This window comes from Bos grunniens, chromosome 3 (genome assembly GCF_055505025.1).
Source record: "Bos grunniens cultivar Pamir isolate PY7600 chromosome 3, Bosgru_T2T1.0, whole genome shotgun sequence".
NCBI classification, from domain to species: Eukaryota; Metazoa; Chordata; class Mammalia; order Artiodactyla; family Bovidae; genus Bos; species Bos grunniens.
The window spans coordinates 85,864,091-85,888,372 of record NC_141167.1 but is presented as its reverse complement, the minus strand read 5'-3'; the positions used below and the strand labels follow the sequence as shown (position 1 = coordinate 85,888,372).

At 39.2% G+C, this 24,282-nt stretch overlaps 1 protein-coding gene across 4 annotated transcripts in view; it reads left to right on the top strand.

Annotated features, from left to right (window-relative positions):
- The window catches only part of VAV3 (vav guanine nucleotide exchange factor 3), a 435,514-nt gene that overhangs the window by 193,525 nt on the left and 217,707 nt on the right, over positions 1 to 24,282 (top strand). For all 4 annotated transcript variants that reach the window (XM_086391510.1, XM_086391513.1, XM_086391511.1 and 1 more), the window contains exons 3-9: positions 3,323 to 3,381; positions 5,800 to 5,865; positions 11,422 to 11,530; positions 14,651 to 14,743; positions 17,310 to 17,378; positions 20,219 to 20,322; positions 21,951 to 22,050. In XM_086391510.1, coding sequence (XP_086247636.1) covers positions 3,323 to 3,381; positions 5,800 to 5,865; positions 11,422 to 11,530; positions 14,651 to 14,743; positions 17,310 to 17,378; positions 20,219 to 20,322; positions 21,951 to 22,050 — 600 coding nt within the window. The remainder of the gene's footprint in view (positions 1 to 3,322; positions 3,382 to 5,799; positions 5,866 to 11,421; positions 11,531 to 14,650; positions 14,744 to 17,309; positions 17,379 to 20,218; positions 20,323 to 21,950; positions 22,051 to 24,282) is intronic.

Below are 24,282 nucleotides of genomic sequence, written 5' to 3'. Positions count from 1 at the left end.
GATGGTCAGAGAAGGCTCTGGGTGGGAATCAGCCAGGCTGAGTTCAGGATGAACATACTCAGGTGTTTGGAGGAAACAGAGAACAAGAACTTCCTGCTCTGGAGCATCCTGGAGCTTGAGGGTGGGCAGTGGTGGAGCCGGCCCCTCCACACTGTAGCAGCCAGTCCAGATGGTCCTGGGTGCTTCCTCCTCCTGCAGCTTCCCCAGTGCCTCGGCCTCTGTTCCTAAATAGGTCACCGTTTCTGCCTCTTCTCTAGCTCCCCTGCTGCTGTCTTAGCTGAGACCTCCCATTTCTTACCTGGATGATTGAGAACCCTCCTCTTTGTGGATCTCTGGCCCCTGTCTCTATCCAGTGTCCTCCTACTCCAGTCTGACCTTCACGTTGCTGAGTGACATTCTAAAGATGCAGTTTTGACCCTGCTCTCTTCCTTAAACTTGTCCAATGATCCTTCATGGATTTTGGAATCTAGCTCACCCTTTTAAAGCATACACACAGAAGCCCTGCCCACCTCTCCCACCTTCCTCACACGTCACTCTTATTCCTATTATCTGGAATTTTTTCCTTTTCTTTATAAATGCTACTCTTCTTATCAAACAAAGGATGGATGTAGGTAGGGAAAGAAAATCCATGATGTGGATTTAGTAGTTGGTTGTCAGCCTATTAACCTGCAAATATTCTAACTTGTTACACCTCCGTTCTGAGAATTAATGTCCATATGTCACACTATTTGAGGCAACAATTTAGAAATTAAGACATTTCAAGGCCAATTTCAAGGTCAGTCTTCTTACTGCCCTAGGGGATATTTTCTTTTGTAAATATACTTGGATGGATGTTTCTAACAGTAGGTCATTCTCCACATGGACAGCTTGAGGATTTGGCATTAACTTGTGTACTTGTCTATTCCAAATCTGGATACACCCCACCTTTACAGAATGCACACTGTTCTAAAAACACTACATTGACCAAACATTATTTGCTTTGAATAAACTTAGAGTTGGTGGATGGGCCTGATGTATAACGATAGACACAAAACTGTGTGATAGTCCTCAGAGTCACTTTAAGACGTGATACATATTATCCTTCTGTCTCATCTACGGACATTATATCTTTGTTATTTTTCTATCCTTAGCAATAAGTAGTCCGTCTAAGTAAATAACAGGAATTGGTTTCAGCTTGTTAATTTTCAGAAATGTTTATACTTACATTCAATGCCTCAGTGAAATGATAGACTATCGTTTGGCTCCCTCTGGTGGACAACTGTATGAAAAAAATCAAACTACATACAGTCTTTGTGGGATGGGAACAGGCTGTAAATTTGGTGTTTTACCATTTGTGTTAAAATAAATAACAGAAGTAGTAGAACACGTAGCTATACCAATGCTGTTACTATTTCTCTTCTTATTGAGTAGTGATACTGCTGTGAAAAAAACAAATTTGAAGCAGACTTCACCCCATACCTTTAGAACAGTTCTATATCAGGATAAGGCTCGGGCTAAAATTCACCAATGTAGTTAATTCATGAGTTTCAATATTACTTCACAGATTATCCTGGAATTCTCCAACAGCTAGCCTTTTCCCTAAAGAATACATATTTTTGGAAATTTAGCCAATGACTATTTTTATCATGAAATCTATTTATTCTGGTAAATTTATTATTTGTTTATGGTCTTCTGAATTTATAGACTCACTGAAGATGCTTTATCTTTATTCTGGAATATTTATTATGGATATCAAGTGTTACCTGGGTGTTTTATTTTTGTATTTGTTTGCTCCTCAGCAGTTAAACCAGGAAGAAATTGCATAAAAGGTTTTGATTAAATTTCATGTGTATATAATAAGTTTATTTTGTGTATTATTAACAGCTCACATTTATTGTGTCAAGCATTTGATAGGCATCGTCTCATTTAATTTTCAGTAATTCTGTGAGATGTGTTGTTGTTATCCACGTGATAAAGGCAGGTGCGTAAGCCCTGCAAGTGTTCTCAGCTCACAGTTTGTAACCACAGCAACATCCTGCCTCCTGAAGTAGGTGATACGGAAGTGTATATGTGGCTAATACCCTTATGAATAGCCTAGTACTGGAAACTTTACATTTCCATCTTTGAACTGAGGAATTCAAAGATTACCTCCACCCAGAGATACATTTTTACCTTTTCTCTTTCTTTTTTTTTTCCTCATTGTGAACAGACTGTGTAGTAGAACCTCTTCCCATTTTGTTTAGAGAGTTAAGACAATTTATTATCTTTCCATTTATGTTTAAATTTAAACATAAATTTAAAACAATTTATGTTTTCTCTGTGGTTTCATGAGAAAAATACATTTTAGCTCACGGACTTCCTCACTAAGTCTTTGAAAGAGATGCTGTTAGGTACAAACGTAGGAAGGAAGATACAGTTTCTAGGTGCTAATGCTAAAGCTCTGTCAGAGCACACTGAGGGTGAAGTACTGAAGATATTTATAAAGAATTTTTGAAACAGATACAGATAATTAAGGTAATGTAGGAAGATCTTTTTCTAGAATTAGAATAAGATAATTTTCTTAAAGTTGGCATTTGTAAGAATAGCCACCCTATAAATAATTTACATGCATTATCTTTTTAATTCTTATAATAAGGTAAGGATTATTAGTAATCTAAATCATTGTAAGCTGTATCCAGATGATAAAATGGAAACCCAAAGACTTTCAGTAGTTTGTCTAAGGATATATGGCCAATAAATGGTGAAGTCAAGATTAGCAGTCACACGGTCTGGCTTGAGAGCCTGCCCTGTGAACTACCGGGCTACAGAGCAGTGCTGTTCACTGGAACTCGCTGTCATAGTGGGCGCGTTTCATGTCTGTATCAGCCAGTGCAGTAGCCACTAGGCACATGGGCTCCTGAGCGCTTGCAGGGTAGCTGGTCCAACTAAGGAACTTGATTTTTTGTTTTAAAAATGTGAATTCATTTACATTTAAACAGCCTCTCTGTGTCTAGTGGCTACTGTTTTGGACAGTGCAAGAGTGCACAGGGTCTTTGAGATCATGTAGAAGTGGAAATATGAGACCTTTAGGACTCCCTTGCCTAACTCCTTGTTTTTCCTGGTCAAGAAATGGCAAACCAAATGGTTAGTCATTTGCTTAGCATCGTAAAGTTAAAGCAAGGGACAAAATTACAACCCGGATGTTTATGCTTCTCAGTTATGGCTCTTCCCATTCTGCATTTTTTGTGGTATCTACAAATTACATTTCTGCTGCTGTTGTTAATATTAGCTAGTAAAACTAGTTCTTGAAAATAATTTTTTTTTATGAAATGCATGTCTAATAATCCCTGTCCTCTTTTCTCAGGTAATAGAAACGTTATCGCGACTTTCTCGCACACCTATAGCGTTGGCCACAGGAATCAGGTAAGCTGGTTTCCCTGTGGTTCGTGTGTCCTGTTCAGTTCAGTGAGGTGATTGTTTATCAAATAGTAACTGTTTGTAAAGCACTTTGCACACAGGGACTCCATCTCATTCACTCAGAATACCTAGTATAGTAGTACTCAATAGACATTTGAAATTTGTTGAGCAAGTAAGAACTTCTTCGTAGAGTTGAATAAAGCACCTTGCCTAAATACTGTTCTCAATTTACTGGTGACAATCACTGATACGTTTATTTATTTATTTATGTTTTTAACTTCCTCTAACATTTCTATACAGGTGATTCATTAAGACAAATGCTTAAATAAATATTTTAAAAGATGTTGTAGTACATTTGTATCCTATAAGCCATAAGAAGGAGTCACAACTTTCAGGCATTTTAAGAATTAATCAGACAACCAAAATGATGTATGTACAAGGAGATATACTGAAGGTTTGGTACCAAATGCAATCTTGGAATTATAGTTGACCCTTGAATAGTGTGGGCATTAGGGGCACCCACTGTCCACACATTTGAAAATTTGAGTATAACTTACAGTTAATATTTTGCACCCTCTGTTCCTCTGCATCAGGGGTTTCAACCAACCATGGATTGTATAGTATGTACTACTGAAAAAAGTCAGTTTACAAGTGGACCTGTGCAGGTCAGACCCTCTTGTTCAAAGGTCAACTGTAAATTGGTTAAATTCTACTTTTTCCATGTAGTGAAATATTATGCAGTCAATAAGTATGGAAATGGAGATACATGTGTTGGGCCTTTTCTGTTTAAAATACAGCATATTCAAGTGAGTTCAGTTAGAAAGTTGTATTGTTAATGATGTTAGAAACAACAGAAAAGCAGTTTCAGCAGTCACACAGCCAGGCCATATGGAAATGGAATGGATCTCATTTCTCATGCGATTTCCTCAGGAGTCTATAATTGTCTCTAGCTGTTATGGGGCTCTGTGAACCTCTGTCTCGTCTTCTGTTGCTTCCAATTTTCTGTTCTCGTTCAGATTGTAACAGAGGGGATACAATCATGTCTACAGGTTTAATCAGCTGTGGCTGGGCAGCCCAGTCCTTGGGTACAAAGCACAGTGACCTTGGGGAGGATGCCCCACAGACCCTTTCTCAGAAATGGACCATGAATTTGACAGCTTTCTACAGAGGGAGTCTATAGGTTGGATAAACGTTGCATACCCTGTCATTGCCTCTTCAATTTATGATTCTCTTTCCATGTCAGCATATATTTTGTTATATGCAAGCAGAAGATTTTTAAATAGCATGCTTTTATTTTTATGTGTTAATTAACCATATTTATATGGTTCATTCTGAAAGGATACATAGAAGTTTTTTTTTTTCTTTTTAATTACTCTTATTTATAATTTGTTTTTACTGCAATGGACTCGTATATAAGAATATAATAAAATATGTCAAGATATTTGTTTTAAAAAAGGATTTTGAAACTGGCATTTCTCACACATTTTAACTTATTTGAAAAATGTATGTTCCTTAAATGTCCTAAGTATTAAGTTAATCTATAAACCAATGTGAAATATTTTCCCTATACTAAATATAATTATTTAGTGCTTATTTGTTATTTTGATGGGTCCTCTTGTTTTTATGAAACATATGACATACTGCCTGTATGTAAAGAAAGCGTAAAACTTTTGGCACCATAGTATAATCACTGTGATTTTGTTAGATGTGAATTTAGGGCATTATGTTGTTGTTATGAACAAAGATCAAAGCGTGAGGCAAACAAGGGAGTCAATAGCTAGGAACAGGGCATAAATTAAAGTGATTTTCTTTGACCAGGGGACAAAGAAAACATCATACTCTCCCTGAGGCCTATTTGACTCGTTTGTCCAATAGATGAAAATACAAAAATATGACTTATATAGTTTATGGTCTGAGTAGAAAAGTATATCAGAGTCAATGATCATATATAGAGGACATGACATTTTTTACTTCTAATTTTTTTATGGATACTAGTAAACTGAGTCATGCTTGGAGGATTGTTACCAAATTATTTGTCAGATCAGATTCTCTTAAGTGCAAAGAGACAGTGTGGAAGATAAGGGCCCACTCTGAACTGGGAAGCTGCAGTGGGCAGTGAGGCGAGCCTGCAAGTGTGTGGCTGGTGGGAAACGGTGAGCACCTTAGCACGTCTGCAACCACTCACGTGACTGTAGTGACCAGCAGTGATTGCTGCAGGGGTTTGGGGGTAGCAGGTGCCACAGCTTTCCTGGGGGACCCTGACACAGCCACAGGGTCCCACACTTTGGGAGGAACCCCAGATGTCATGTGAAACATGGTGACTGACCTGACCACTTTGGCTGCAGTTGAACTTTAGTGTTTAGTGAGTGGTAAATGTCCACCTCCTTGTTGCTCATTCACTCTTTTTTCTTCCCTCTCTCCTAGGCCCTTCCCGACAGAAGAAAGCATTAATGATGATGACATCTACAAAGGCCTGCCCGATTTAATAGAGTATGTTGAGCGTTTTCAGCAAAATTTCAGCAAAATTAACACCAGTGCCAATTTTTGCATCCTTTGTGAATTTTAACCATAGGTGTTAAAGTAGCTATCTAAAGGGGAACCGTGGCTTAGTGATTAAGACATGTAAGAATTAACCTCAAACTCCTGATGGAAATGTTCACAAGAAAATGTACTTCAAGTAGCTTTTAATTCCTGTTGTGTATCTTGCATTGTGTGAGTCTCTATGGAGAGTAAAGAAACAGACGGCGATGAAGTTAACATTTGGAAGTTTCTCAAAGGCATTGTAGAGGTAGTAGACGAACCTGGAATCAGGAAAATAAGAAACAATCAGAGAGAGAAGTAGAATCTACCATCAGACTTATAGGACAGATAATGCTTGCTCTGCAAGTTCAAGGGCAGATGAGATTAGTGTGGGAGGGGGTTATTCAGGGATGTTTCATCAGAGGGTGTTGATTCTGAATAGAGAATCCTTTTGGGCCATATTATTAAATAGTCAGGAGAGGCTAAAGGTCTTTGCAGCTGATTATCTCCTGCTGATTGAGTGACTTGTGCAGATTACAAATAAATATAAAATGTGATCCTCACCCCTCAGGGAACTGATGCCAAAGATCAGGTATGTTTGCAGAGAATTGTAATAAGACATAGATTCTGCTCCAGGAGAGATTCAGGTCCTATGGAAATTCATCCACTTATCCATCCTGATAACTCCAGCACAAGGAGCTTGTTCTTACTCTAGGACTTTTACCCTTGCTGTGCCTTCCGCCCTTGGGGCTGACCCCTCACCATTCAAGTTTTCACTCAGATGGCCCTCCCAGCAAAGCCTTCCTGACTACCCTACCTAAAATTGTCACACCACTTCCCTCGCCCTGTGTTTTTATGGTACTCGCCTCTGTCTGAGGTAGTCTCGGTTTGCTTCATGGACTGTCCATCTCATCAGAGTACCGACTTCACGAGATCAGGGACTTTACCTTGTTCTTGGCTATTTTCCTAGCACTTTAAACAGTGGATGCTTGGGGCTGGTGCACTGGGACGACCCAGAGGGATGGTATGGGGAGGGAGGAGGGTTCAGGATGGGGAACACATGTATACCTGTGGCAGAGTCATTTCAATATTTGGCAAAACCAATACAATATTGTAAAGTTTAAAAATAAAATTAAAAAAAATAATAAAAAAATAAAATTATTTGTGAAATCTGAAAAAAAAAAAAAAAAACAAACAGTGTCTAGTATCTAGTAGGCCCTCAATAAATATCTGTTTTCTGAATAAATAGGCCAAAGCTGCATTGAGCATCTACCTCTTCCAGGCGTGATATTTCAGGCTTGAGCTGTCCATCAGGAAACATCTGTCAGTTCCTAGAAGCCTGTTATAACCATGTTTCCACGCACTCTCTCATGTAACACCACATTCTGAAGTTGTTACTAGTATCACCACAGTTTACAAATGAGAAAACTGAGTCTTGAAAAGCTAAGTAACTTGCCAAAGATCGTATTGCTAGTAAATAGTAGTCTTTGGGTTTGAACCCATGCAGTTCTTGTTCTAGCTCACTGCATTGACTCCTACAAGCACCCTGCGTTGCTCCTCCAAGAACTTTCAGCTGGAGAGCTCTGTGATAGGAGCCATAGGGCCGGCCAGCAGCTCTCCTGGAGTAGGCTGCATTTGGATGGGCCACAAAGTCTAATATTTCAAATGTCCATCAAGAATGGTTTCTTATTGGGACTTCCCTGGAAGTCCAGTGGTTAAGATTCTGTGCTACCATTTCAGGGGGCCTGGGTTTGATCCCTGGTCAAGAAACTAGATCCCTCATGTTATGCTGCAACTTAGACCTGGAGCAGCCAAAAAAAAAAAGAAGAAGAAGAAGGATTTCTTTTTTTTTTTTTTTTGATTTTAAGTAGACTTTTTATTTATTTATTTTTTCTATTTAAAATCTCCTAGAATTTACTAATCTTCAGCAAAGTCATTACTGAGTGTCTCATTGAATTGGCTCTAGTCTTTATCAAGTGACTATAAAATTACTGGTAATATAATTAAATTCTTTGTGGTCTTAAAAAGAATATTATTATTTCCAGTGCTATGATGACATTTTTTAACCTCCATCATTTGTCACTTATCCTTACTCGTTCCTATAATCTTGCTCATCTTGTTCTGTTGATGTCAGAATTAGTCTGTAAGGATGCAAGTTTGGAGAAAACCTCGGTCCCCAGCCTGGCCGCCCTGGGAGATGCAGTCCGCTTCCTCTCTCCGCCTGGAGTTGGAGGTCTAAATGTCATGTGTTTCCTGCAGCTGTTGCATTTGAGTTTGCCATAAGGTCTTGATCTTCAGTCTTGGCTTTGTGATGAGCTCTGTGGCTTCACATACTTCACTGTCACCTTTGGGGGTGAATCGCCTGAAGGGAGGCCCCCGGAACAAACAGTGGTCTGCTCTGCTCTGCACTGCAGGGGGAAGCACTCTCTCCTGAGGTGGAGAGAAGCTGACGCAGGATGGCATGGGGAGCATGTGCGATGGCCAACCTGTACAGTGTCCTTGCTCCTCCAGCCTTCATGACCAGAGTGTCAGATGTAACCGTATATAGATGGCCTGGACACAGGAAAGTGAATGTGGATGGCTGGTGATCTACTGGCCATTTGAAAAATCACAGCTCCTTCCTTCATCTCCCTTCTTCATTTTATGCCAATCAGAAAGTATTGACCAAACTGTTAGCAAGAAACAGTTTTACTATGGGATTGAATAACAAAACCCAGACTGTTCCAGCCCAGTCGCAATGTGTGTGGGTGCATATGTGTCCCTTCTGCAATTCTTAGAGAAAAATCTGTGTGGATTTATACATATATGCCTCTGCTCTCATGCGAAATAGTCAATAGCAAGGATTAAGCAAGACGATGTCAGTTTTTGTTTGTTTGCATTTTGTTTTGTTGTTTTTGTTTGGTGGAGGGCGAGTTGGGGGGTCTGAGGCAGGAAATGGATTTCACAGCCTGTCTTCCTTCTGAACAGGATCCCCTTTGATATAGAACCTACTCCTTTATCTTGTTTTTAAATCTCAGTTCCTTCATGACCTCATCAAACCTTCTTATCCTTTGATGGGTTATGGAAAGTGCTCAAACCAGTTGAACTGCCCCACTGTTCTCAGATGAGGCTGCCCGCCTAAGCCCCTCAGTATGGAAATTCTGGAACTGCCGATACGACTCACCGTCTCCCTAGTTTTCCAGAGCAGAAAGCTGAAAAGCATCCTTCACCCCTTCCTCCCTCTCCCTAAGCCAGATTGGTCCCCAAGTCTGCTTGGTTGGACGTCACACAGTCTCGATGTTTCTCTCCTCACCTGCCTTTACCCTAGTTACGGTGCTCATCACCTCCGACCCATCTCCCTGTCTGACTTCTTCACTCTCCACACGACCCCTCTATAACCCCGCTATGGTCCCCAGTTGCCCAGGTAAGTTTCACCTCACAGAGGACAAGGCTCTTCTCAGATTGGTTCAGCCCTTCTCTGGATCTCCCCTCACTCACCTGGGCGGGACTCCACCCTTCACATCACCAGGCTCTGCACACCTGCCTGCCTTCACACAGCTTGGCATCCTTTGTCTGAATACTCATCCCGTCTTCTCACTCAGTGTGTCATCCCTGAGGGCAGCAACTGTGTCTGCCTCATCTGCAGCTATATCTCCTGAAACATGGTATTTATTCCCCAGATACATGTTGAGTAAATAAATACACTGCAGATCCAGTTCGGATGTAATATCTTCTGTGAAGCTTTCCCTGACTTCCTTAGTCAGAGTATTGCTCACTCTTTCCTCTGAATCATAGAATTCTGTGTTTCTGTGCTGTTTTCCACATTAGACTATGGGAGAGCCCTTGGATCTTCTGGATCTAGGCATTCTTCTGTATCTTCTGGGTCTGGCAATCAGTAGGTTCTTAGTAGAAATCAGGTAGGTGGGTAGACAGGAGGACAAGTCATCTTGGAATGAGTTTTCTCAGAGCAGAGTTCTCTGTATTGCTCTCCCTTAAGGCGCCTTTCTTTCTTCTGGGTATTTGACAGTTATTTTCTGTCAAATGCCTCCAAATAACTCTTCCTGACAAACACAGACAACCTTGTGATTGCCCCTACTTTGAAAAATGCTCTGAGTTGCACAGTGACATTTATACCTACAATGTTTTTATTTTTGTACGTATCAATTTATAATGTTCTATCTGCACAGGCCCAAGAGAAATGCTAAGGGCTGGCAGTATTGGAGGAGTGGAATTTCTTTTCCAAGAGAGGTTAATGCTTCTTTCTAACATACCTTAATTTATTAATCTCAGTTCTTTGGCATTGTTTGTTAGTAGAAGCTATTTATGGAGCTCTTGAACAGAAAGGAAAAAGTCTTGAGTAGTGATAGAATGGGTGACAGGTAGAAGCAGCTGTTTCTGCTTTGACTGAACAGGTTTACTGTCTCACATGAAGAGTTTAGGGACGATACATCAATCAGTCACTGTGGAAGCATTCATGGAAGCTTTAAAAGTAGAGATTATTTTCCACTGCTGGGAGACTAGCAGAAGAATTTAAAAGGCTTTTAAAAATGTCTTGTAGCCTTGGGACCTTTTCTTTAAGCAAAATACAAATAAAACAGATAAAAAAGGAATCTGACTCAAAGGGAACCTATGGGTATCCTTTGCGTGGCCTTGAAGGAACATGGTTTGAAAACTATTGCACTAGATATTGATGATTATAATCAACATAAATTACCGCTCTAAAGAGATTATTTATAACAGAGTAACTCCTTCCCAACTCCCCTGTCTTCTCCATAGTATATCCTTTAATACAGATGATGAAACTGAGACTTTTGTTTTTTGGCCAAGGCATGTGAGATCTTAATTTCCCAACCAGGAAATGAACCTGGGGCTAGGGTGGTGAAAATGCCTTGTCCTAACCACTGGACCACCAGGGAATTCCCATGAGGCCTTGACATATGAACAGCGGGAGGCAGTAAAATAGAGCAGGAAGAGAGGAGGATAGTTAGATAGCATCACTCACTCAATGGACATGAAGAGCACATTCTGGGAGGTCGTGGAGGACAGAGGAACCTGGTGTGCTGCAGTCCATGGATCCACAAAGAGTTGGATACGACTTAGCAACTGAACAACAATAACAATAATAAAGCAGTTAAAATACTCAGGGTGTAAGATAGCCTGAATTTTAAATCCTAGCTTTGCCCTGTGATGAGCTGTGTCATTCTGGGCAAGTCAAAGAATCTTTTGTTCTCTCAAAATGCTTGTCACTATGACTGACCAAGCAACATGCCTACCTGTTAACACAGTAAATGCTGGGCCTGGGCAAACGAGGATAATCCATGCAGAGTGGTGTAGGAGAGGCCCAGTGGGTGTTAGGTCATTACCACCACTGTCGGATTCTGTTGTTTGTCATTGTTCTTATCAGGAGGGACAGAACTGGAATGTGAGCCTTTCACTCGTTCCACTCTAGTTGATCGGGATTTTCTACTAAAATCCAGTAACCTGTTTCTCACTATTGTATTTACTGCATGATAGAAAATGACATTTATGTTGTACCCTTTGTTTCAGTGAAACCCACGTGGAAGATGAAGAGGGTCTGTACGACTGTGTATATGGGGAGGATGAAGGTGGCGAGGTGTATGAGGACCTGATGAAGGCGGAGGAAGCACAGCAGTCGGTAGGACTTTGACTTGGCTAGGACTTTTTTAAGTTACTCTGAGTATTTCATAAGCAAAGTGATTACTTGAAGGACTAATTAATGTAATAATTATAATTAATACAATATTTATGCTAAAATTAAAATTATAATAAATACAATAGTTATAATTAGTCTAACATCTGCTGGAGTCGCCTTTTTTTGTATCTTGCTTTTAACTATATAACCATGACTTATTAGTCTGAATTATTTTATTAGGAAAGTGATTATTTGAATGGCTAATATAATTATAATTAATAACATAAAATAATATTCATGTAATAAGTATATTAATTGCAATTGTAATGAAATGATTGTAATTAATATAATAGTTAAAATTATTTAGTAACTTCTGCTGGAATCATTTTTTGTTTTCTTTTTTATGTTTAAAAAGTGTTAGTCACTCAGTTGTGTCAGACTCTTTGTGACTCCCATGGACTGTAGCCTGTCAGGCTCCTCTGTCCATGGAATTCTCCAGGCAGGAATACTGGAGTGAGTAGCCATTCCCTTCTCCAGGGGATCTTCCTGACCTAGGGATTGAATCCAGGTCTCCCACATTACAGGCAGATGCTTTACCATCAGAGCCATCCCTTTTTATGTATAACTGTATAACCATGTGGAAGAGGCAATGGCACCCCACTCCAGTACTCCTGCCTGGAAAATCCCATGGACGGAGGAGCCTGGAAGGCTGCAGTCCATGGGGTCGCTGAGGGTCGGGCACGACTGAGCGACTTCACTGTCACTTTTCACTTTCATGCATTGGAGAAGGAAATGGCAACCCACTCCAGTGTTCTTGCCTGGATAATCCCAGGGACGGGGGAGCCTGGTGGGCTGCCGTCTATGGGGTCACACAGAGTCAGACACGACTGAAGCGACTTAGCAGCGGCAGCAGTATAACCATGACATACTATTGCATTTAGAGGCGTATGAACATGGTATTGGGCTTCCCAGGTAATGCTAGTGGTAAAGAACATGTCTGCCCAAGCAGTAGACACAAGAGATGTGAGTTCAATCCCTGGGTCAGGACGTGGCAACCCACTCCAGCATTGTTGCCTGGAGAATTCCATGGACAGAGGAGCCTAGTGGCTACAGTCCGTAGAGTTGCAAAGTGTTGGACACAACTGAAGTGCACAAAATGAGACATTGTGCAGTTCAGAACATCTATAGGGAATCTCTGGTCTAATCCTTTCATTTTACTAGTAGAAAAATCAAGTCTGAGAGGTAAAGGGCGTGCGACCCAGCTAGATAAAGCAGAGTGGCAATAGAGCATAATTTCAGGGAATCATAAAATTATACTGTTATGAAAGGAAATCTCTTACAAAGCAGATAAATCTACTTTAAATTTGATGTGGCATAAAATATATGTTAAAGAATATTTCTTCCTATTTGTTAGGAGTTGATATAAGGTATTTTTCTTTCTTTTGTTTCATTATACATCCCCTAGTATTTTTTTGCTGTTTCATAAACTTATTTTCAGATATTACCATAGTCAATATGAGCCCACAAAACTATCTGCATGAAAATATGTAAAACATTCAGAATTACTTTGAATGATTTTATCATCTGTAATTTGAAATAGAAAAGAAAAAGTCAGTTGCTTAAACTTTTATGAACATAGTCTTTTTTTTTTACACAAAAGTCTTTCTTCATGAGCTAGGTGTAGTTTAGGTTTCTTGAGTACTTTGATGAATTTGCTCAGCTCTCTTTGACCTCTTGCATTTAATAAAAGGCTGACAAGTTGTCTGATGCCCAGGTAGGGAGCAGCAGCTTCTGTGGGATGAAAACAGATTGGCTGGCCTGTGTTTGGTAAATGTCATAAATGTGTGCTTTAACCTGCTGTGCCAGCTGACTGGACACCTGTGGCAGCATTTTAAGTGTTTTAGGTGACAAAATATTGTCTGTGCCCCCTTAAATTATCAGCTGCCTTGGGCACCAGCAGATTCCTCACTCTCTTTCCCCAGGACTGTCTTCACTGTGCTGACGGTGCTGGGCTGTCCATGTCGCCCAGGGTGAGTGGTGATGATGGCAGAAGGCACAGGGCACGTCCAGTGCGCTCCTCAGGGTGTTAGGCGCTCCGCATGGGTTATCTCATTTACAGATCCTTGGGCTGGCTACTGTAATTTTGTTTTATAGATGAGAAAATCGAGACAGAGAAATTAGGTAACTTCTTCACAATGACAAGCTAAATGACAGTAAAACTGGTCCTTGAACCCAATTCTATCTGATCCCCAAACCTTTGATCTTCCTACCATGTTCTTCTGCCTCTAGTCTTAAACACTTAGTAAAAACCAAACACCAAGATGTGAACTCTTGAAAAAATATTTTAAGGTTTTTTTTTTACTTACCAAATATTCTTTTATGATTTTTGAGAGTTTTTCTATAGCACTTGTAAAGTATGCTGTACATTAAGAAAATGGTATTAGACCATTCATAATGTTTCCAGGTTGAGTTACATTTATAGTAAAATAGATGCTTCGGTTTAAAGAGAGTATACTCAAAGTATGTTTTTAATTATCTCAAACTTTTACATTTACATTGTTCAAAATTTTTTTAAAAGCAAAGTGTGTTAGTCATTCAGTCGTGTCCAACTTTTTGTGACACCACGCAGCCCGTCAGGTTCCTCTGTCCATGTAATTTTCCAGGCAAGAATAGTGGAGTGGGTTGCGATGCCCTTCCTCTAGGGGATCTTCCTGACTCAGAGATTGAAGCTGGGTCTCCTGCATTGCAGGCAGGTTCTTTACCATCTGAGCCACCAGGGAAGCCCTTTAAAAACAAAGATGCTTCACAAATGCAGTTCAATGTATCTTTAAGTTATTTGTGTTATTAGAATCGAAGGCCTGGGAATTCCCTGGTGGTCCAGTGGTTAGAACTCCATGCTTCCACTGAAGAGTACACGGGTTCCATCCGTGGTCAGCGGATTAAGATCCCACAAGCTGTGCAGCATGGCCTAAACGAAACAAAAGAACAAAAACAAACCAAAAAAAAATCATTATGTTGGAATGGAATGCTTAAAAATTAAGTAATTTTTATTTCTGTCTTCTACTGAAGAGATTAATATATGAATTTGATTAAATAATTTTAATTTGAAAATTCTAATTGTAGAAATGTCCAGAAAATGATATACGAAGTTGCTGCCTAGCAGAAATTAAGCAGACAGAAGAAAAATATACAGAAACACTGGAGTCAATAGAAAAAGTAAGTCATTAGGTATTCTCAATTTTCAAGCACAGTAAGTCACCTACATATGAACCTTCATGTTGTGAACTTTCAAAGATGTGAGTGTATGTGACAGTTCCTATATGCCAGCTGTTGGACTGTACTTTTTGAGGTACTGCACTATAAGATTAAAAAAAAATTTTTTTAATGTGTATATTATTTGTGTGAAAGGTATTATAAACCTATTATAGTAAAGTACTATGTGGTTGATTGTGTTAGGTGGGTACCTAGGCTAACTGTTGAACTTAAATTGAATTTACTCATGCGCTTTCAGAATGGAACTCATTTGTATGTCAGGGACTTGCTGTACTGCTTTGTATAGTTAATGCCTTAGGCTCAATGTTTCTGCAGTGTCTGTGTATTCTGATATTCAGTATAATTTTTGATTTAAAGATCTCAAAGCAGATTTATTCATCCCACAATCCCACAATGATTTATTGATTTCTTAGTGTCTGAATGGCCCTAATTTAGGGACTGAGGGTATAGCCACCAACACAACAAAACTCTGTAGTTCTCCTGACTCTCATGGGAGGGTTTATAATTTAGGCAAGTAAGTATGTCAGGTGGTGATAAGTCCTCTGAAGAAAAATAAGGCAGAGGAAGGGGATAGTGAGAGATGGGGGAATCTGGTGTTATCTTATGTAGAGTGGTAATGGAAAGCCTCTATGGTCAGGTCGTATTTAAGCAGACAGCTGAGTGAATTGAGGAGTGAGCCATGTTAACATCCCAGAGCGGACAATCCCTGGGAGAAGGGCCCTCACATGGGACAGTGTTCAGTGTACTTCAAGGAACAGCAGCAGGCCGGGAGGCTGAGGCAGACTGAGTGCAGGAGAGCGGTGAGATTGGAAACCTGGTGAGCGCCCACGGCACAGGAGGCATATGGGAACACCCGGCTAAAAGCTGAAGTGTTTTGAGTAGCAAAAGTAATGGGATCTAATGCAAGTTTTTAATAGCTCATTCTGACTCTTGTCAGGCAAGGGTGGAAATTGGGGGAAATGTTAGAAGAATATTGCAATAATAAAGTTGACAGAAAGTGATAGTATTGGTAAAGGTGGTAGACAGTAGTCAGATTCTGAATAAACTTTGAAAGTAGAGCCCAGTGGATTTGAGGATGAGTTAGGTAAAGGGTGTATGGAGAAGAGCAATCAAGTACACCAGGTTTTTAGCATGATGACGATGGTGACTGAGATGGGAAAGGGTAGGTGTGTGATCATGAGTCTGCTGGGACCTGCTGAATTTGCGATACCTATTAGCTTCCAACGGGATGTGTTGAGGAAGAAGTTAGATATATGTGTCTGACATCTGGTGGAAAAGTTGAACTGATGTATAAACTGGGCCATTATCATTATGCAGTGGTGTTTAAGGCCGTGGCACTAGAGGAAACCGCCAAGGGAATAAATGCTGATAGAGAAGAGGTTTAAGATCACTTCTGGTGACTTCCACATTTGGAGGCTAGGAGAATGAGAACCAGCAGACAGTTTGCAAGTTAAAAAAAACAAATAGATGAAGGTGTGAAAGAGTTGTTTAAGACAATGAGAGGGTAAATGTGCTGGGATTATATAGTGTGAAGGTTCAGTTGAGTTCTGTGATTATTTTTTGAACTAGCTATCAATATAGCTTCTGTTTAACTTTTTAGGTACAGGCACAAAATATATGGAAAGCTAGATTTAACCGGGTTTTCATTTTTCCAGAAAAAAAGAAGAGAGAGTAAGGGTATTTGCAGGATAGTGATTCTGATGATGGCTCATGGAATGTACACTGGGTAAGAAGGGAAGTGAGGATATGAGGAACTGTGGGATGATCAGGGGATGGGCAGACCCAGTGGGCTGGAGAAGCCTTTGGAGGAAGAGCTGTAAATGTGGGAGGGTAGAAGTCAGAGAGTTGCTTGCTTCAAATTAATTCTCTGGAGCATATGCAGTGGTTGGTAATGGCAGGGTCTTGGGCTATGACCACAAGAGGAGCTCAGCTAGAATGGGGCACAGATTGTTGGAGTTCAAGGAACCAAGAAGCCAGGCTATTGGAAGGATCATCTACATAGTTACTGAAATGGTCAAAAAGAAAGATGGAGTAGCAATGGACCAGAGATATGATAGGCCAGGAACTAGAATTCCCAAGGAATGAAAGGGAGTGGTCCCTAAATTGCATAAGCAGATTGTTTATCTCAGGGATCTAGAATCTCCACAAAGCATGTGAGGGATATTTTATATTAGTCCTCAAATATATCTCCAAAATGTTGCCATTGTTTGCCAATTCAGCCAATGGCATTCTCTCTTCTTCTTTTTTTTTTTTTTCTTTTCTTAATTTTAGAAGCATTTATAGGCCAAATCTTTTATTTCATATTTTAAATATGTTAACCTGTATTTATGTCTTATATCTCTGTTCAAATGTTGAATCTTTATGACAGAGAAAATAGTTTCTGCTTTTTTCTTGGTATTCAAAAAACTGATTAATTTTCAATAAATATTTATCGCTCCTTGATGAAAAACTGTCATATGGATTAGGATAAGTTGTGATTAATTATTACCTCTCTCTTCTCTCCTGGTAGTATTTCATGGCACCATTGAAAAGATTTCTGACAGCAGCAGAATTTGATTCAGTATTCATCAACATTCCTGTAAGTAAAAATCGCTAGTAAAAATGGAGCTACACTTCTATAAAATCTTTATTTACGTAGTGGCTCTCTACTTGAACATTATATTCTCTAAGAAATTTAACCCAATTTTCTGCCTCCTGAGTTCTTATAGTCTTATTTTCTGGAAATAACTGTCATGTCATATTGTCAACCAAAAATCAATCAAAATGTATGCTGAACACAAATGGATAAGACTCATGTACTTAATTGTTTGTCATGACAAGGTAGCCCCAGTGAATCCCTGGTGTTACAGTCTCTTTGTCTCATGGGAGTTCCCTTCTGCCCCACTCCTTGCTCTCTCATTCTCTAGCCCCTCGACCCCATCTTACAGACACCGTCCTGGCTTCATCCCGCTCTTCCACTTACTGCCATTCCTACAGTTCCCTGTTCTCTGCTTTTTGGTGTTTTCTGCTTCTGGTTGTAACATAATAAACTTCCATTTCTGAAATACACCGTTTCCTTCTAATAAAATAATCTATTTTAGTGATAAGATGTGAAGAACTTTTCTTCACATTTATACAATCATTACAAATTTCAGGGTACCTTACAATCCTAAAAGAATATTTACCAAGAAGCCTAGAAGCAAGCCAAGTGCAATACTGTATGCGGTCTTGCTAGGCAAGATTCAACTTCTTAGTCCTCTGGAATTGGCCTTGGTTTTAACATATAACTTTTATATACAATACATAAGCTTTGATGTACAGGCTTGCTTGTATCACCGGTGAGGTCCCTAATATTTTGATTCCTTTATATTTAGCGTTGCTGTGCATGAATTGATGAACTGTGGCATGTTGTCCTTGTCCCTGATTATGGCCACATGAAGGCATTCTTATTGATTTGTAACACAGAAGGAAGAAAAAGCTCACGATTATCAAATGAATGTTTAGCATAAAACAAGCCACACAGGAGGTTCCTTAAAAAACTGGAAATAGAACTGCCATATGACCCAGCAATCCCACTGCTGGGCATACACACCTAGGAAACCAGAATTGAAAGAGACACGTGTACCCCAATGTTCATCACTGCACTGTTTATTATAGCCAGGACATGGAAGCAACCTAGATGTCCATCAGAAAACCAATGGATAAGAAAGCTGTGGTACATATACACAATGGAGTCTTACTCAGCCATTAAAAAGAATACATTTGAATCAGTTCTAATGAGGTGGATGAAACTGGAGCCTATTATACAGAGTGAAGTAAGCCAGAAAGAAAAACACCAATACAGTATACTAACACGTATATATGGGATTTAGAAAGATGGTAACGATAACCCTGTATGCGAGACAGCAAAAGAGACACAGATGTATAGAACAGTCTTTTGGACTCTGTGGGAGAGGGCAAGGGTGGGGTGATTTGAGAGAATAGCACTGAAACATGTATATTATCATATGTGAAACAGATCGCCAGTCCAGGTTCAATGCATGAGACAGGGTGCTCAGGGCTGGTGCACTGGGATGACCCTGAGGGATGGGATGGGGAGGAAGGTGGGAGGGGATTTAGGATGGGGAATACATGTACACCTGTGGCAGATTCATGTCAATGTATGGCAAAACCAATACAATATTGTATAGTAATTAGCCTCCATCTAAAATAAATAAATAATAAAAAAAGAGAAAACAGATAACCAACAAGGACCTACTGTATAGCACAGAGAACTATATTCAGTATTTTGGGATAATCTGTAAGGGAAAAGAATCTGTAAAAGAATATATATACGTGTGTGTGTGTGTGTGTGTGTATGTATAACTGAATCACTGTGCTATATACCTAAAGCTAACACAACATTGTAAATCAACTATACTTCAATAAAAAATAAATTAACAAAAAAAACAAGCCACACATTCTAGGAAGATAAGTATCAAACCAGTTATACGCAGTCACCAGAACTTAGGACCTGTTTGACAGTCCTTACTCTAATGGCTTTTCCATGCTCCTCAAAAAAGTGATAGAGGAAAAAAAATAGTGATGAGACCAACATATTTGTGCTGTACTTATACCTGCTGAGGAAAGGTATGCCCTGCAGTCAATGTACGCTGCAGGCTACATGGGAAGAGGTGGTGGGAGAATTGACACTTTTGAATCTCGTCGTTTCCCAGCTGTGGTATGCATTTTACCGTCTAACTGAAAATGACTTGCTTATCAGGAAAAATGTGAAATTCTTGAGTTTTGAGTTGCCCTATTAAACGGCCTACTACAATGTATTTGCTGCTTATTTATGCCATTAGCTGTCTGGTTTCAAGTAATTTAGTCTGATGATTGTTAGCTTAGCTCCAGGACACCACTAATTGACACAAGTACAAATCTACATTTTCATGTCCCAAGGACATGAATCATTACTTTATCCTGTCAATAAAACATTAAGCATTTGGATAGTTTTATTTAAAATTTTAAAGTGATTATAAAATGAAAATGAACTGTACATATTTTAATACAAGGAATAAATTACCCTTTAATAACTAGTGAGATAATTTCTCTTTCCACAGGACACTGACATTTTGAGTCAGATCTGAAATGGCTATTTCCCATGTACATGGCCTCTCTCTTCTCTCCCTCTCTCCTTCCCTTCCCCTCTCCTCTTCTCCTGCCCTCCTTACCTTTCTGTTTCCCCTTCTCTTTTCTTCCTCTTCTCTCCCCCCTCCCTTTTCTTCCCCTTCTCTTCTTCCTCTTTTTACTGATGGGAGCAGGTTTATATATTGAGGGCATTCAGCATATCCTTGAGTGGCAAGTCTGGCAACAATAGGGATGCTGGGCTCCAGGTGATGGTTTGTTTTTTTTTGGTTCTGATTCCTAATTTCTCTTGCTGTTGTTTTCTTTTCTAAGGAACTTGTGAAAGTTCATCGGAACCTAATGCAAGAGATTCATGATTCCATTGTGAATAAAAATGACCAGAACTTGTATCAAGTTTTCGTTAACTACAAGGAAAGGTAACTTTTGGGTTTTAAACTTCGTGGCTATTAGTTTGTAATTACAGTCAGGGTTAGTATTAAAGTTTCTCATAAACAGCTGTAAATATGGTTCATTAAGATACTATGTGCAAAGTAATTAGAACATGGGACAGTTAATCTCAGGGTGGTGGTTGAGCTCTCTCTATATATACCAGGAAAAAAGAAAAAGAAAAAAAGAGTTCAAGTTTTGCACTGAAAACCAGAAAGTGTAGGTTCTTGTACACACCTATCACTCTTGAGTCCTGTACATAGACTTCAGGAGGTCATCTTAACTCTCTGAGCCTCCTTTTCTTAGTCCGTAAATGTTAGGGGTACATTAGTTGGTACTTACTGCTTTTTCCAACTCTAATAGCTTATAATTCTCTATTTTGGAGTATTAGATTCACAGGCAAAGTCAATTTCTCTTTCGGAGTTTGAAAAAAATCTTCTGAGCAATTCACATGAATTAGAAGTACCAAGGAATTTTGCTTAAAATATAACACTCTCTTTTTGAATCAAGCCCTATAGTTCATAGTACCCAGAAGTGGCTAATTAACTGCTTTGCGTCAACATTAGATAAATATTAATGTGGTATTTTTTTCCACCAGAGAGCTACAAGAAACAATAAATTAACCAGACTCTCTGCAAAAATTGTTGTCACTCCAGAGATACCCTTCCTGAAGTAGACTCAGACCCCATGCAGTATGAATGGTCTCCTACCCAGCACAGCTCAGGCCTCGCATTCCCACTTTTCAGATAATGTATTTTTCTTAATTAAAAAGTGGGAAGGAGTAGGAAGTTTATTAATGAGTGGAGCTTTAACTAGTGATTACAGTGAGATTGTAGTAGAAAATAAAACTGTTCCTGAGTGAGCATAAACAGTGTAAAAGTTGATCTCTAATAGAAACTTGAACAGAAACTTTAATTTTGTTTTTGATGTATATATGTACTCCAATAGTGTGTGTGTGTGCATGCTAAGGGTCTGACTCTCTGCAACCCCATGGGCTGCAGCCCTCCAGGCTCCTCTGTCCATGGAATTCTCCAGACAAGAATACTGGAGTGGATTCCCATTTGCTACTTTAGGAGATCTTCCTGACCAGGGATAGAACCTGAATCTCTTGTGTCTCCTGCATTGGCAGGCAGTTTCTTCACCACTAGCACACCTGGCAAGCCCACTCCAACAATATGAACAGTCATTAAGTTTGATTGTAAAATCCACCTGCTATGACAATTGTACATGGAATCAATTCCATTCAAATTTGGAAATTAAAAATAGTCACTTTTAATACCATAAATATGAGTGACCCTAATTCTGGAACTGTATGTGTGCATGTGCTCAGTCACTAAGTTGTGTCTGACTCTTTGTGACCCCATGGACTTAGCCCGCAGGCTCATCTGTCCATAGGATTTTCTAGGTAAGAATGCTGTGAGTGTGGTGTGTGTTCAACAAAACGAGAAAACTGAGGTTCTGAGCAATCTGTCCAGGGTTACCTAGAAAGTAAGAAGTGCAGGGTGAGTGAGATTTGCTTTGGTTATAGGTAACTGTGGATTTAAGTAGATGGATTTCCTCTTCTACTTTAATCTTGCCTTTTTGTCCTCAGCTTCCTTTCTCTATCTTTTCCTTTCAGGTTGGTTATTTACGGGCAGTACTGCAGTGGCGTGGAGTCGGCCATCTCTAGTTTAGACTACATTTCTAAGACAAAAGAGGATGTCAGACTGAAATTAGAGGTGCCTGTTTATTTTTTGTTTGTATGTGTCATAGAGTAATATAAACTATAACAATATATTTCTTCTTGTGATCATTGCAACTGTAAATTTCCATGAATTCTAAGTGTGATTTCATAAAATATTAGATAGCCCTCTAAAATAATAATGTGGCAGTAATAATAACAGTAGTAACATAGATTTATGGCTTTTTTATATGGATTATCTCATTAGGCCCTCATGACTGTCAGATACATACAATTAATTTTCTTATCTTATGAATAAGGAAGCCAAGGTTCAGAGAGATTATGAGTAATTTACCCAGGGAAGTAAAAGGTACAGGGTGAGTAAGATATATGTGAGATAATCTATACATAGATTTAAATTGTTTATTAAAAATATAAGATATTTATGGGCAGGTGTATAAAAAGGGCATGGATATTGCCCATAAGAAGTAAGACAAGACACATACACATATGGTGAGATTAAGTAGTAAGCACTCTTTGCCAGGGCTCCATGAGTAAGACTGAGTAATTACTTTAGTATGGTTAGACTATAGAAGATTTATCTAAAGAGGTGGCATTTGAATTAGGTCACTAATGAATGGGGTAGGTCTTGATAGGTGAGATTCCTTGTAGAGAATTCTGTAAGAATTGGTATGTCTTAACCAGAAGAGTCAGGAAAGGTTGAGAAATGGCAAGTAGATCAGTATGAACAAAGCACCTGGTAATAATGGAAAATAAGTCTGGAAACTGTGTTGTCATTTTTTTTTTTTTTTGTACATCTTTTTTTCCCCCATAAGAAGGATTTGCAATTTCAAAAAATTTTTGAAAAATGATTATTTCTGTGTTATATGAATTGTCATTTCAAATATATTATCCATATGTTTGGATCTTCTTAAAGTTCAGGTAGAGATGTATAATCCATTCTTGGGTGACTGTGGGTGGCTTGGTTGGCCCTCTCATACCCTCCTTGCTGCTGATTGTTGGGTTTAACCACAAGGTCAGGTGATAAACAAGGAAAAATAGAAGACTTTCAAATGACAGCCCCTTCACTGTTGAGCATATCTGGTCTGATTTCCTAACTCATAATTCCCACAAAGGGGAGCTATTGGTGAGAAACTTTGCACATCAACAGGCTACCAGGTAACTGTACTAATTTTATATCATAGATCCTTTCTTACCTCTTACAATCCCTTGATGATGTGGATCTTGTGTTTGGAGATGTTTTGAGTCACCACTGAATGACATCCTTACCACCTTATTAGCTCAAAGGGCTTCTGCTCCTCTTTTTTTTTTTTTTAATTATTATTATTATTTTTACTTTACAATATTGTATTGGTTTTGCCATACATTAACATGCATCCGCCTCGGGTGAACACGTGTTCCCCATCCTGAACCCCTCTCCCACCTCCCTCCCCATACCATCCCTCTGGGTCATCCCAGTGCACCAGAGCACCGAGCCTCATAAGTTTAAAACTGTAGGACATCTTGAGTCAAATTAAAATATGATGGTCAAGTTAAAACTTTACAACTTACACAGTGATTACCTAATGAAGCTACCATTAAGGCAGTATTTTTAAAATAAAGATACATAATTTTCATTCAAGAGAAGAGTCAGCAAGTGGACAATCAAACCTTCATTATATTCTCAACATTATTTTTGAATGTTACTCTCCCTTCTTTTCAGAGTCACTGTCAAAATCCTGCCCAATAAGCACACCTTCAATCTCTAGAGTTATAGTTTCTATAGTCATTGTAAATCTTAGGGAAAGAGAGACCCTCAGACTGAATTTGAAGGCTGAGTGTGAGGTGATGCTGGTTGTCTTTTCCCCAGCTGAAATGCCCCTATTTCTAACCATGGGCCTGATTTGGAAATATTTAATCAAATACTTACTATAAGCCTTCAAAACATAGTCTTTGCTAAAACCGTCTTCTGCAAGTCCCAGCATGGGAGCGGGAAAGCTCCTTTATAATTGGTTTCTTTGTGCCTCCCTCATGTTTTCTGTTTTGTGGTTATTTTTATTCTTGATGATTTCTGCCTTTTTTCACCCTTATTGTAGAACCAAAGTAACATGGGGTGAAGGGTAATGGAGTCCCATTACCTTGCTCTAAAAGGTAGCTCATCCCTATTCCAATTTCTTTTCTATTAGGATTAAGAGTTGAGGCCAAGCACTTGACTGGATGTTGTGGAAGAATCATTTCTACCCTTTATTTACTTTCAATACTAATAAACATTTTACCTTTATGGGGTCTC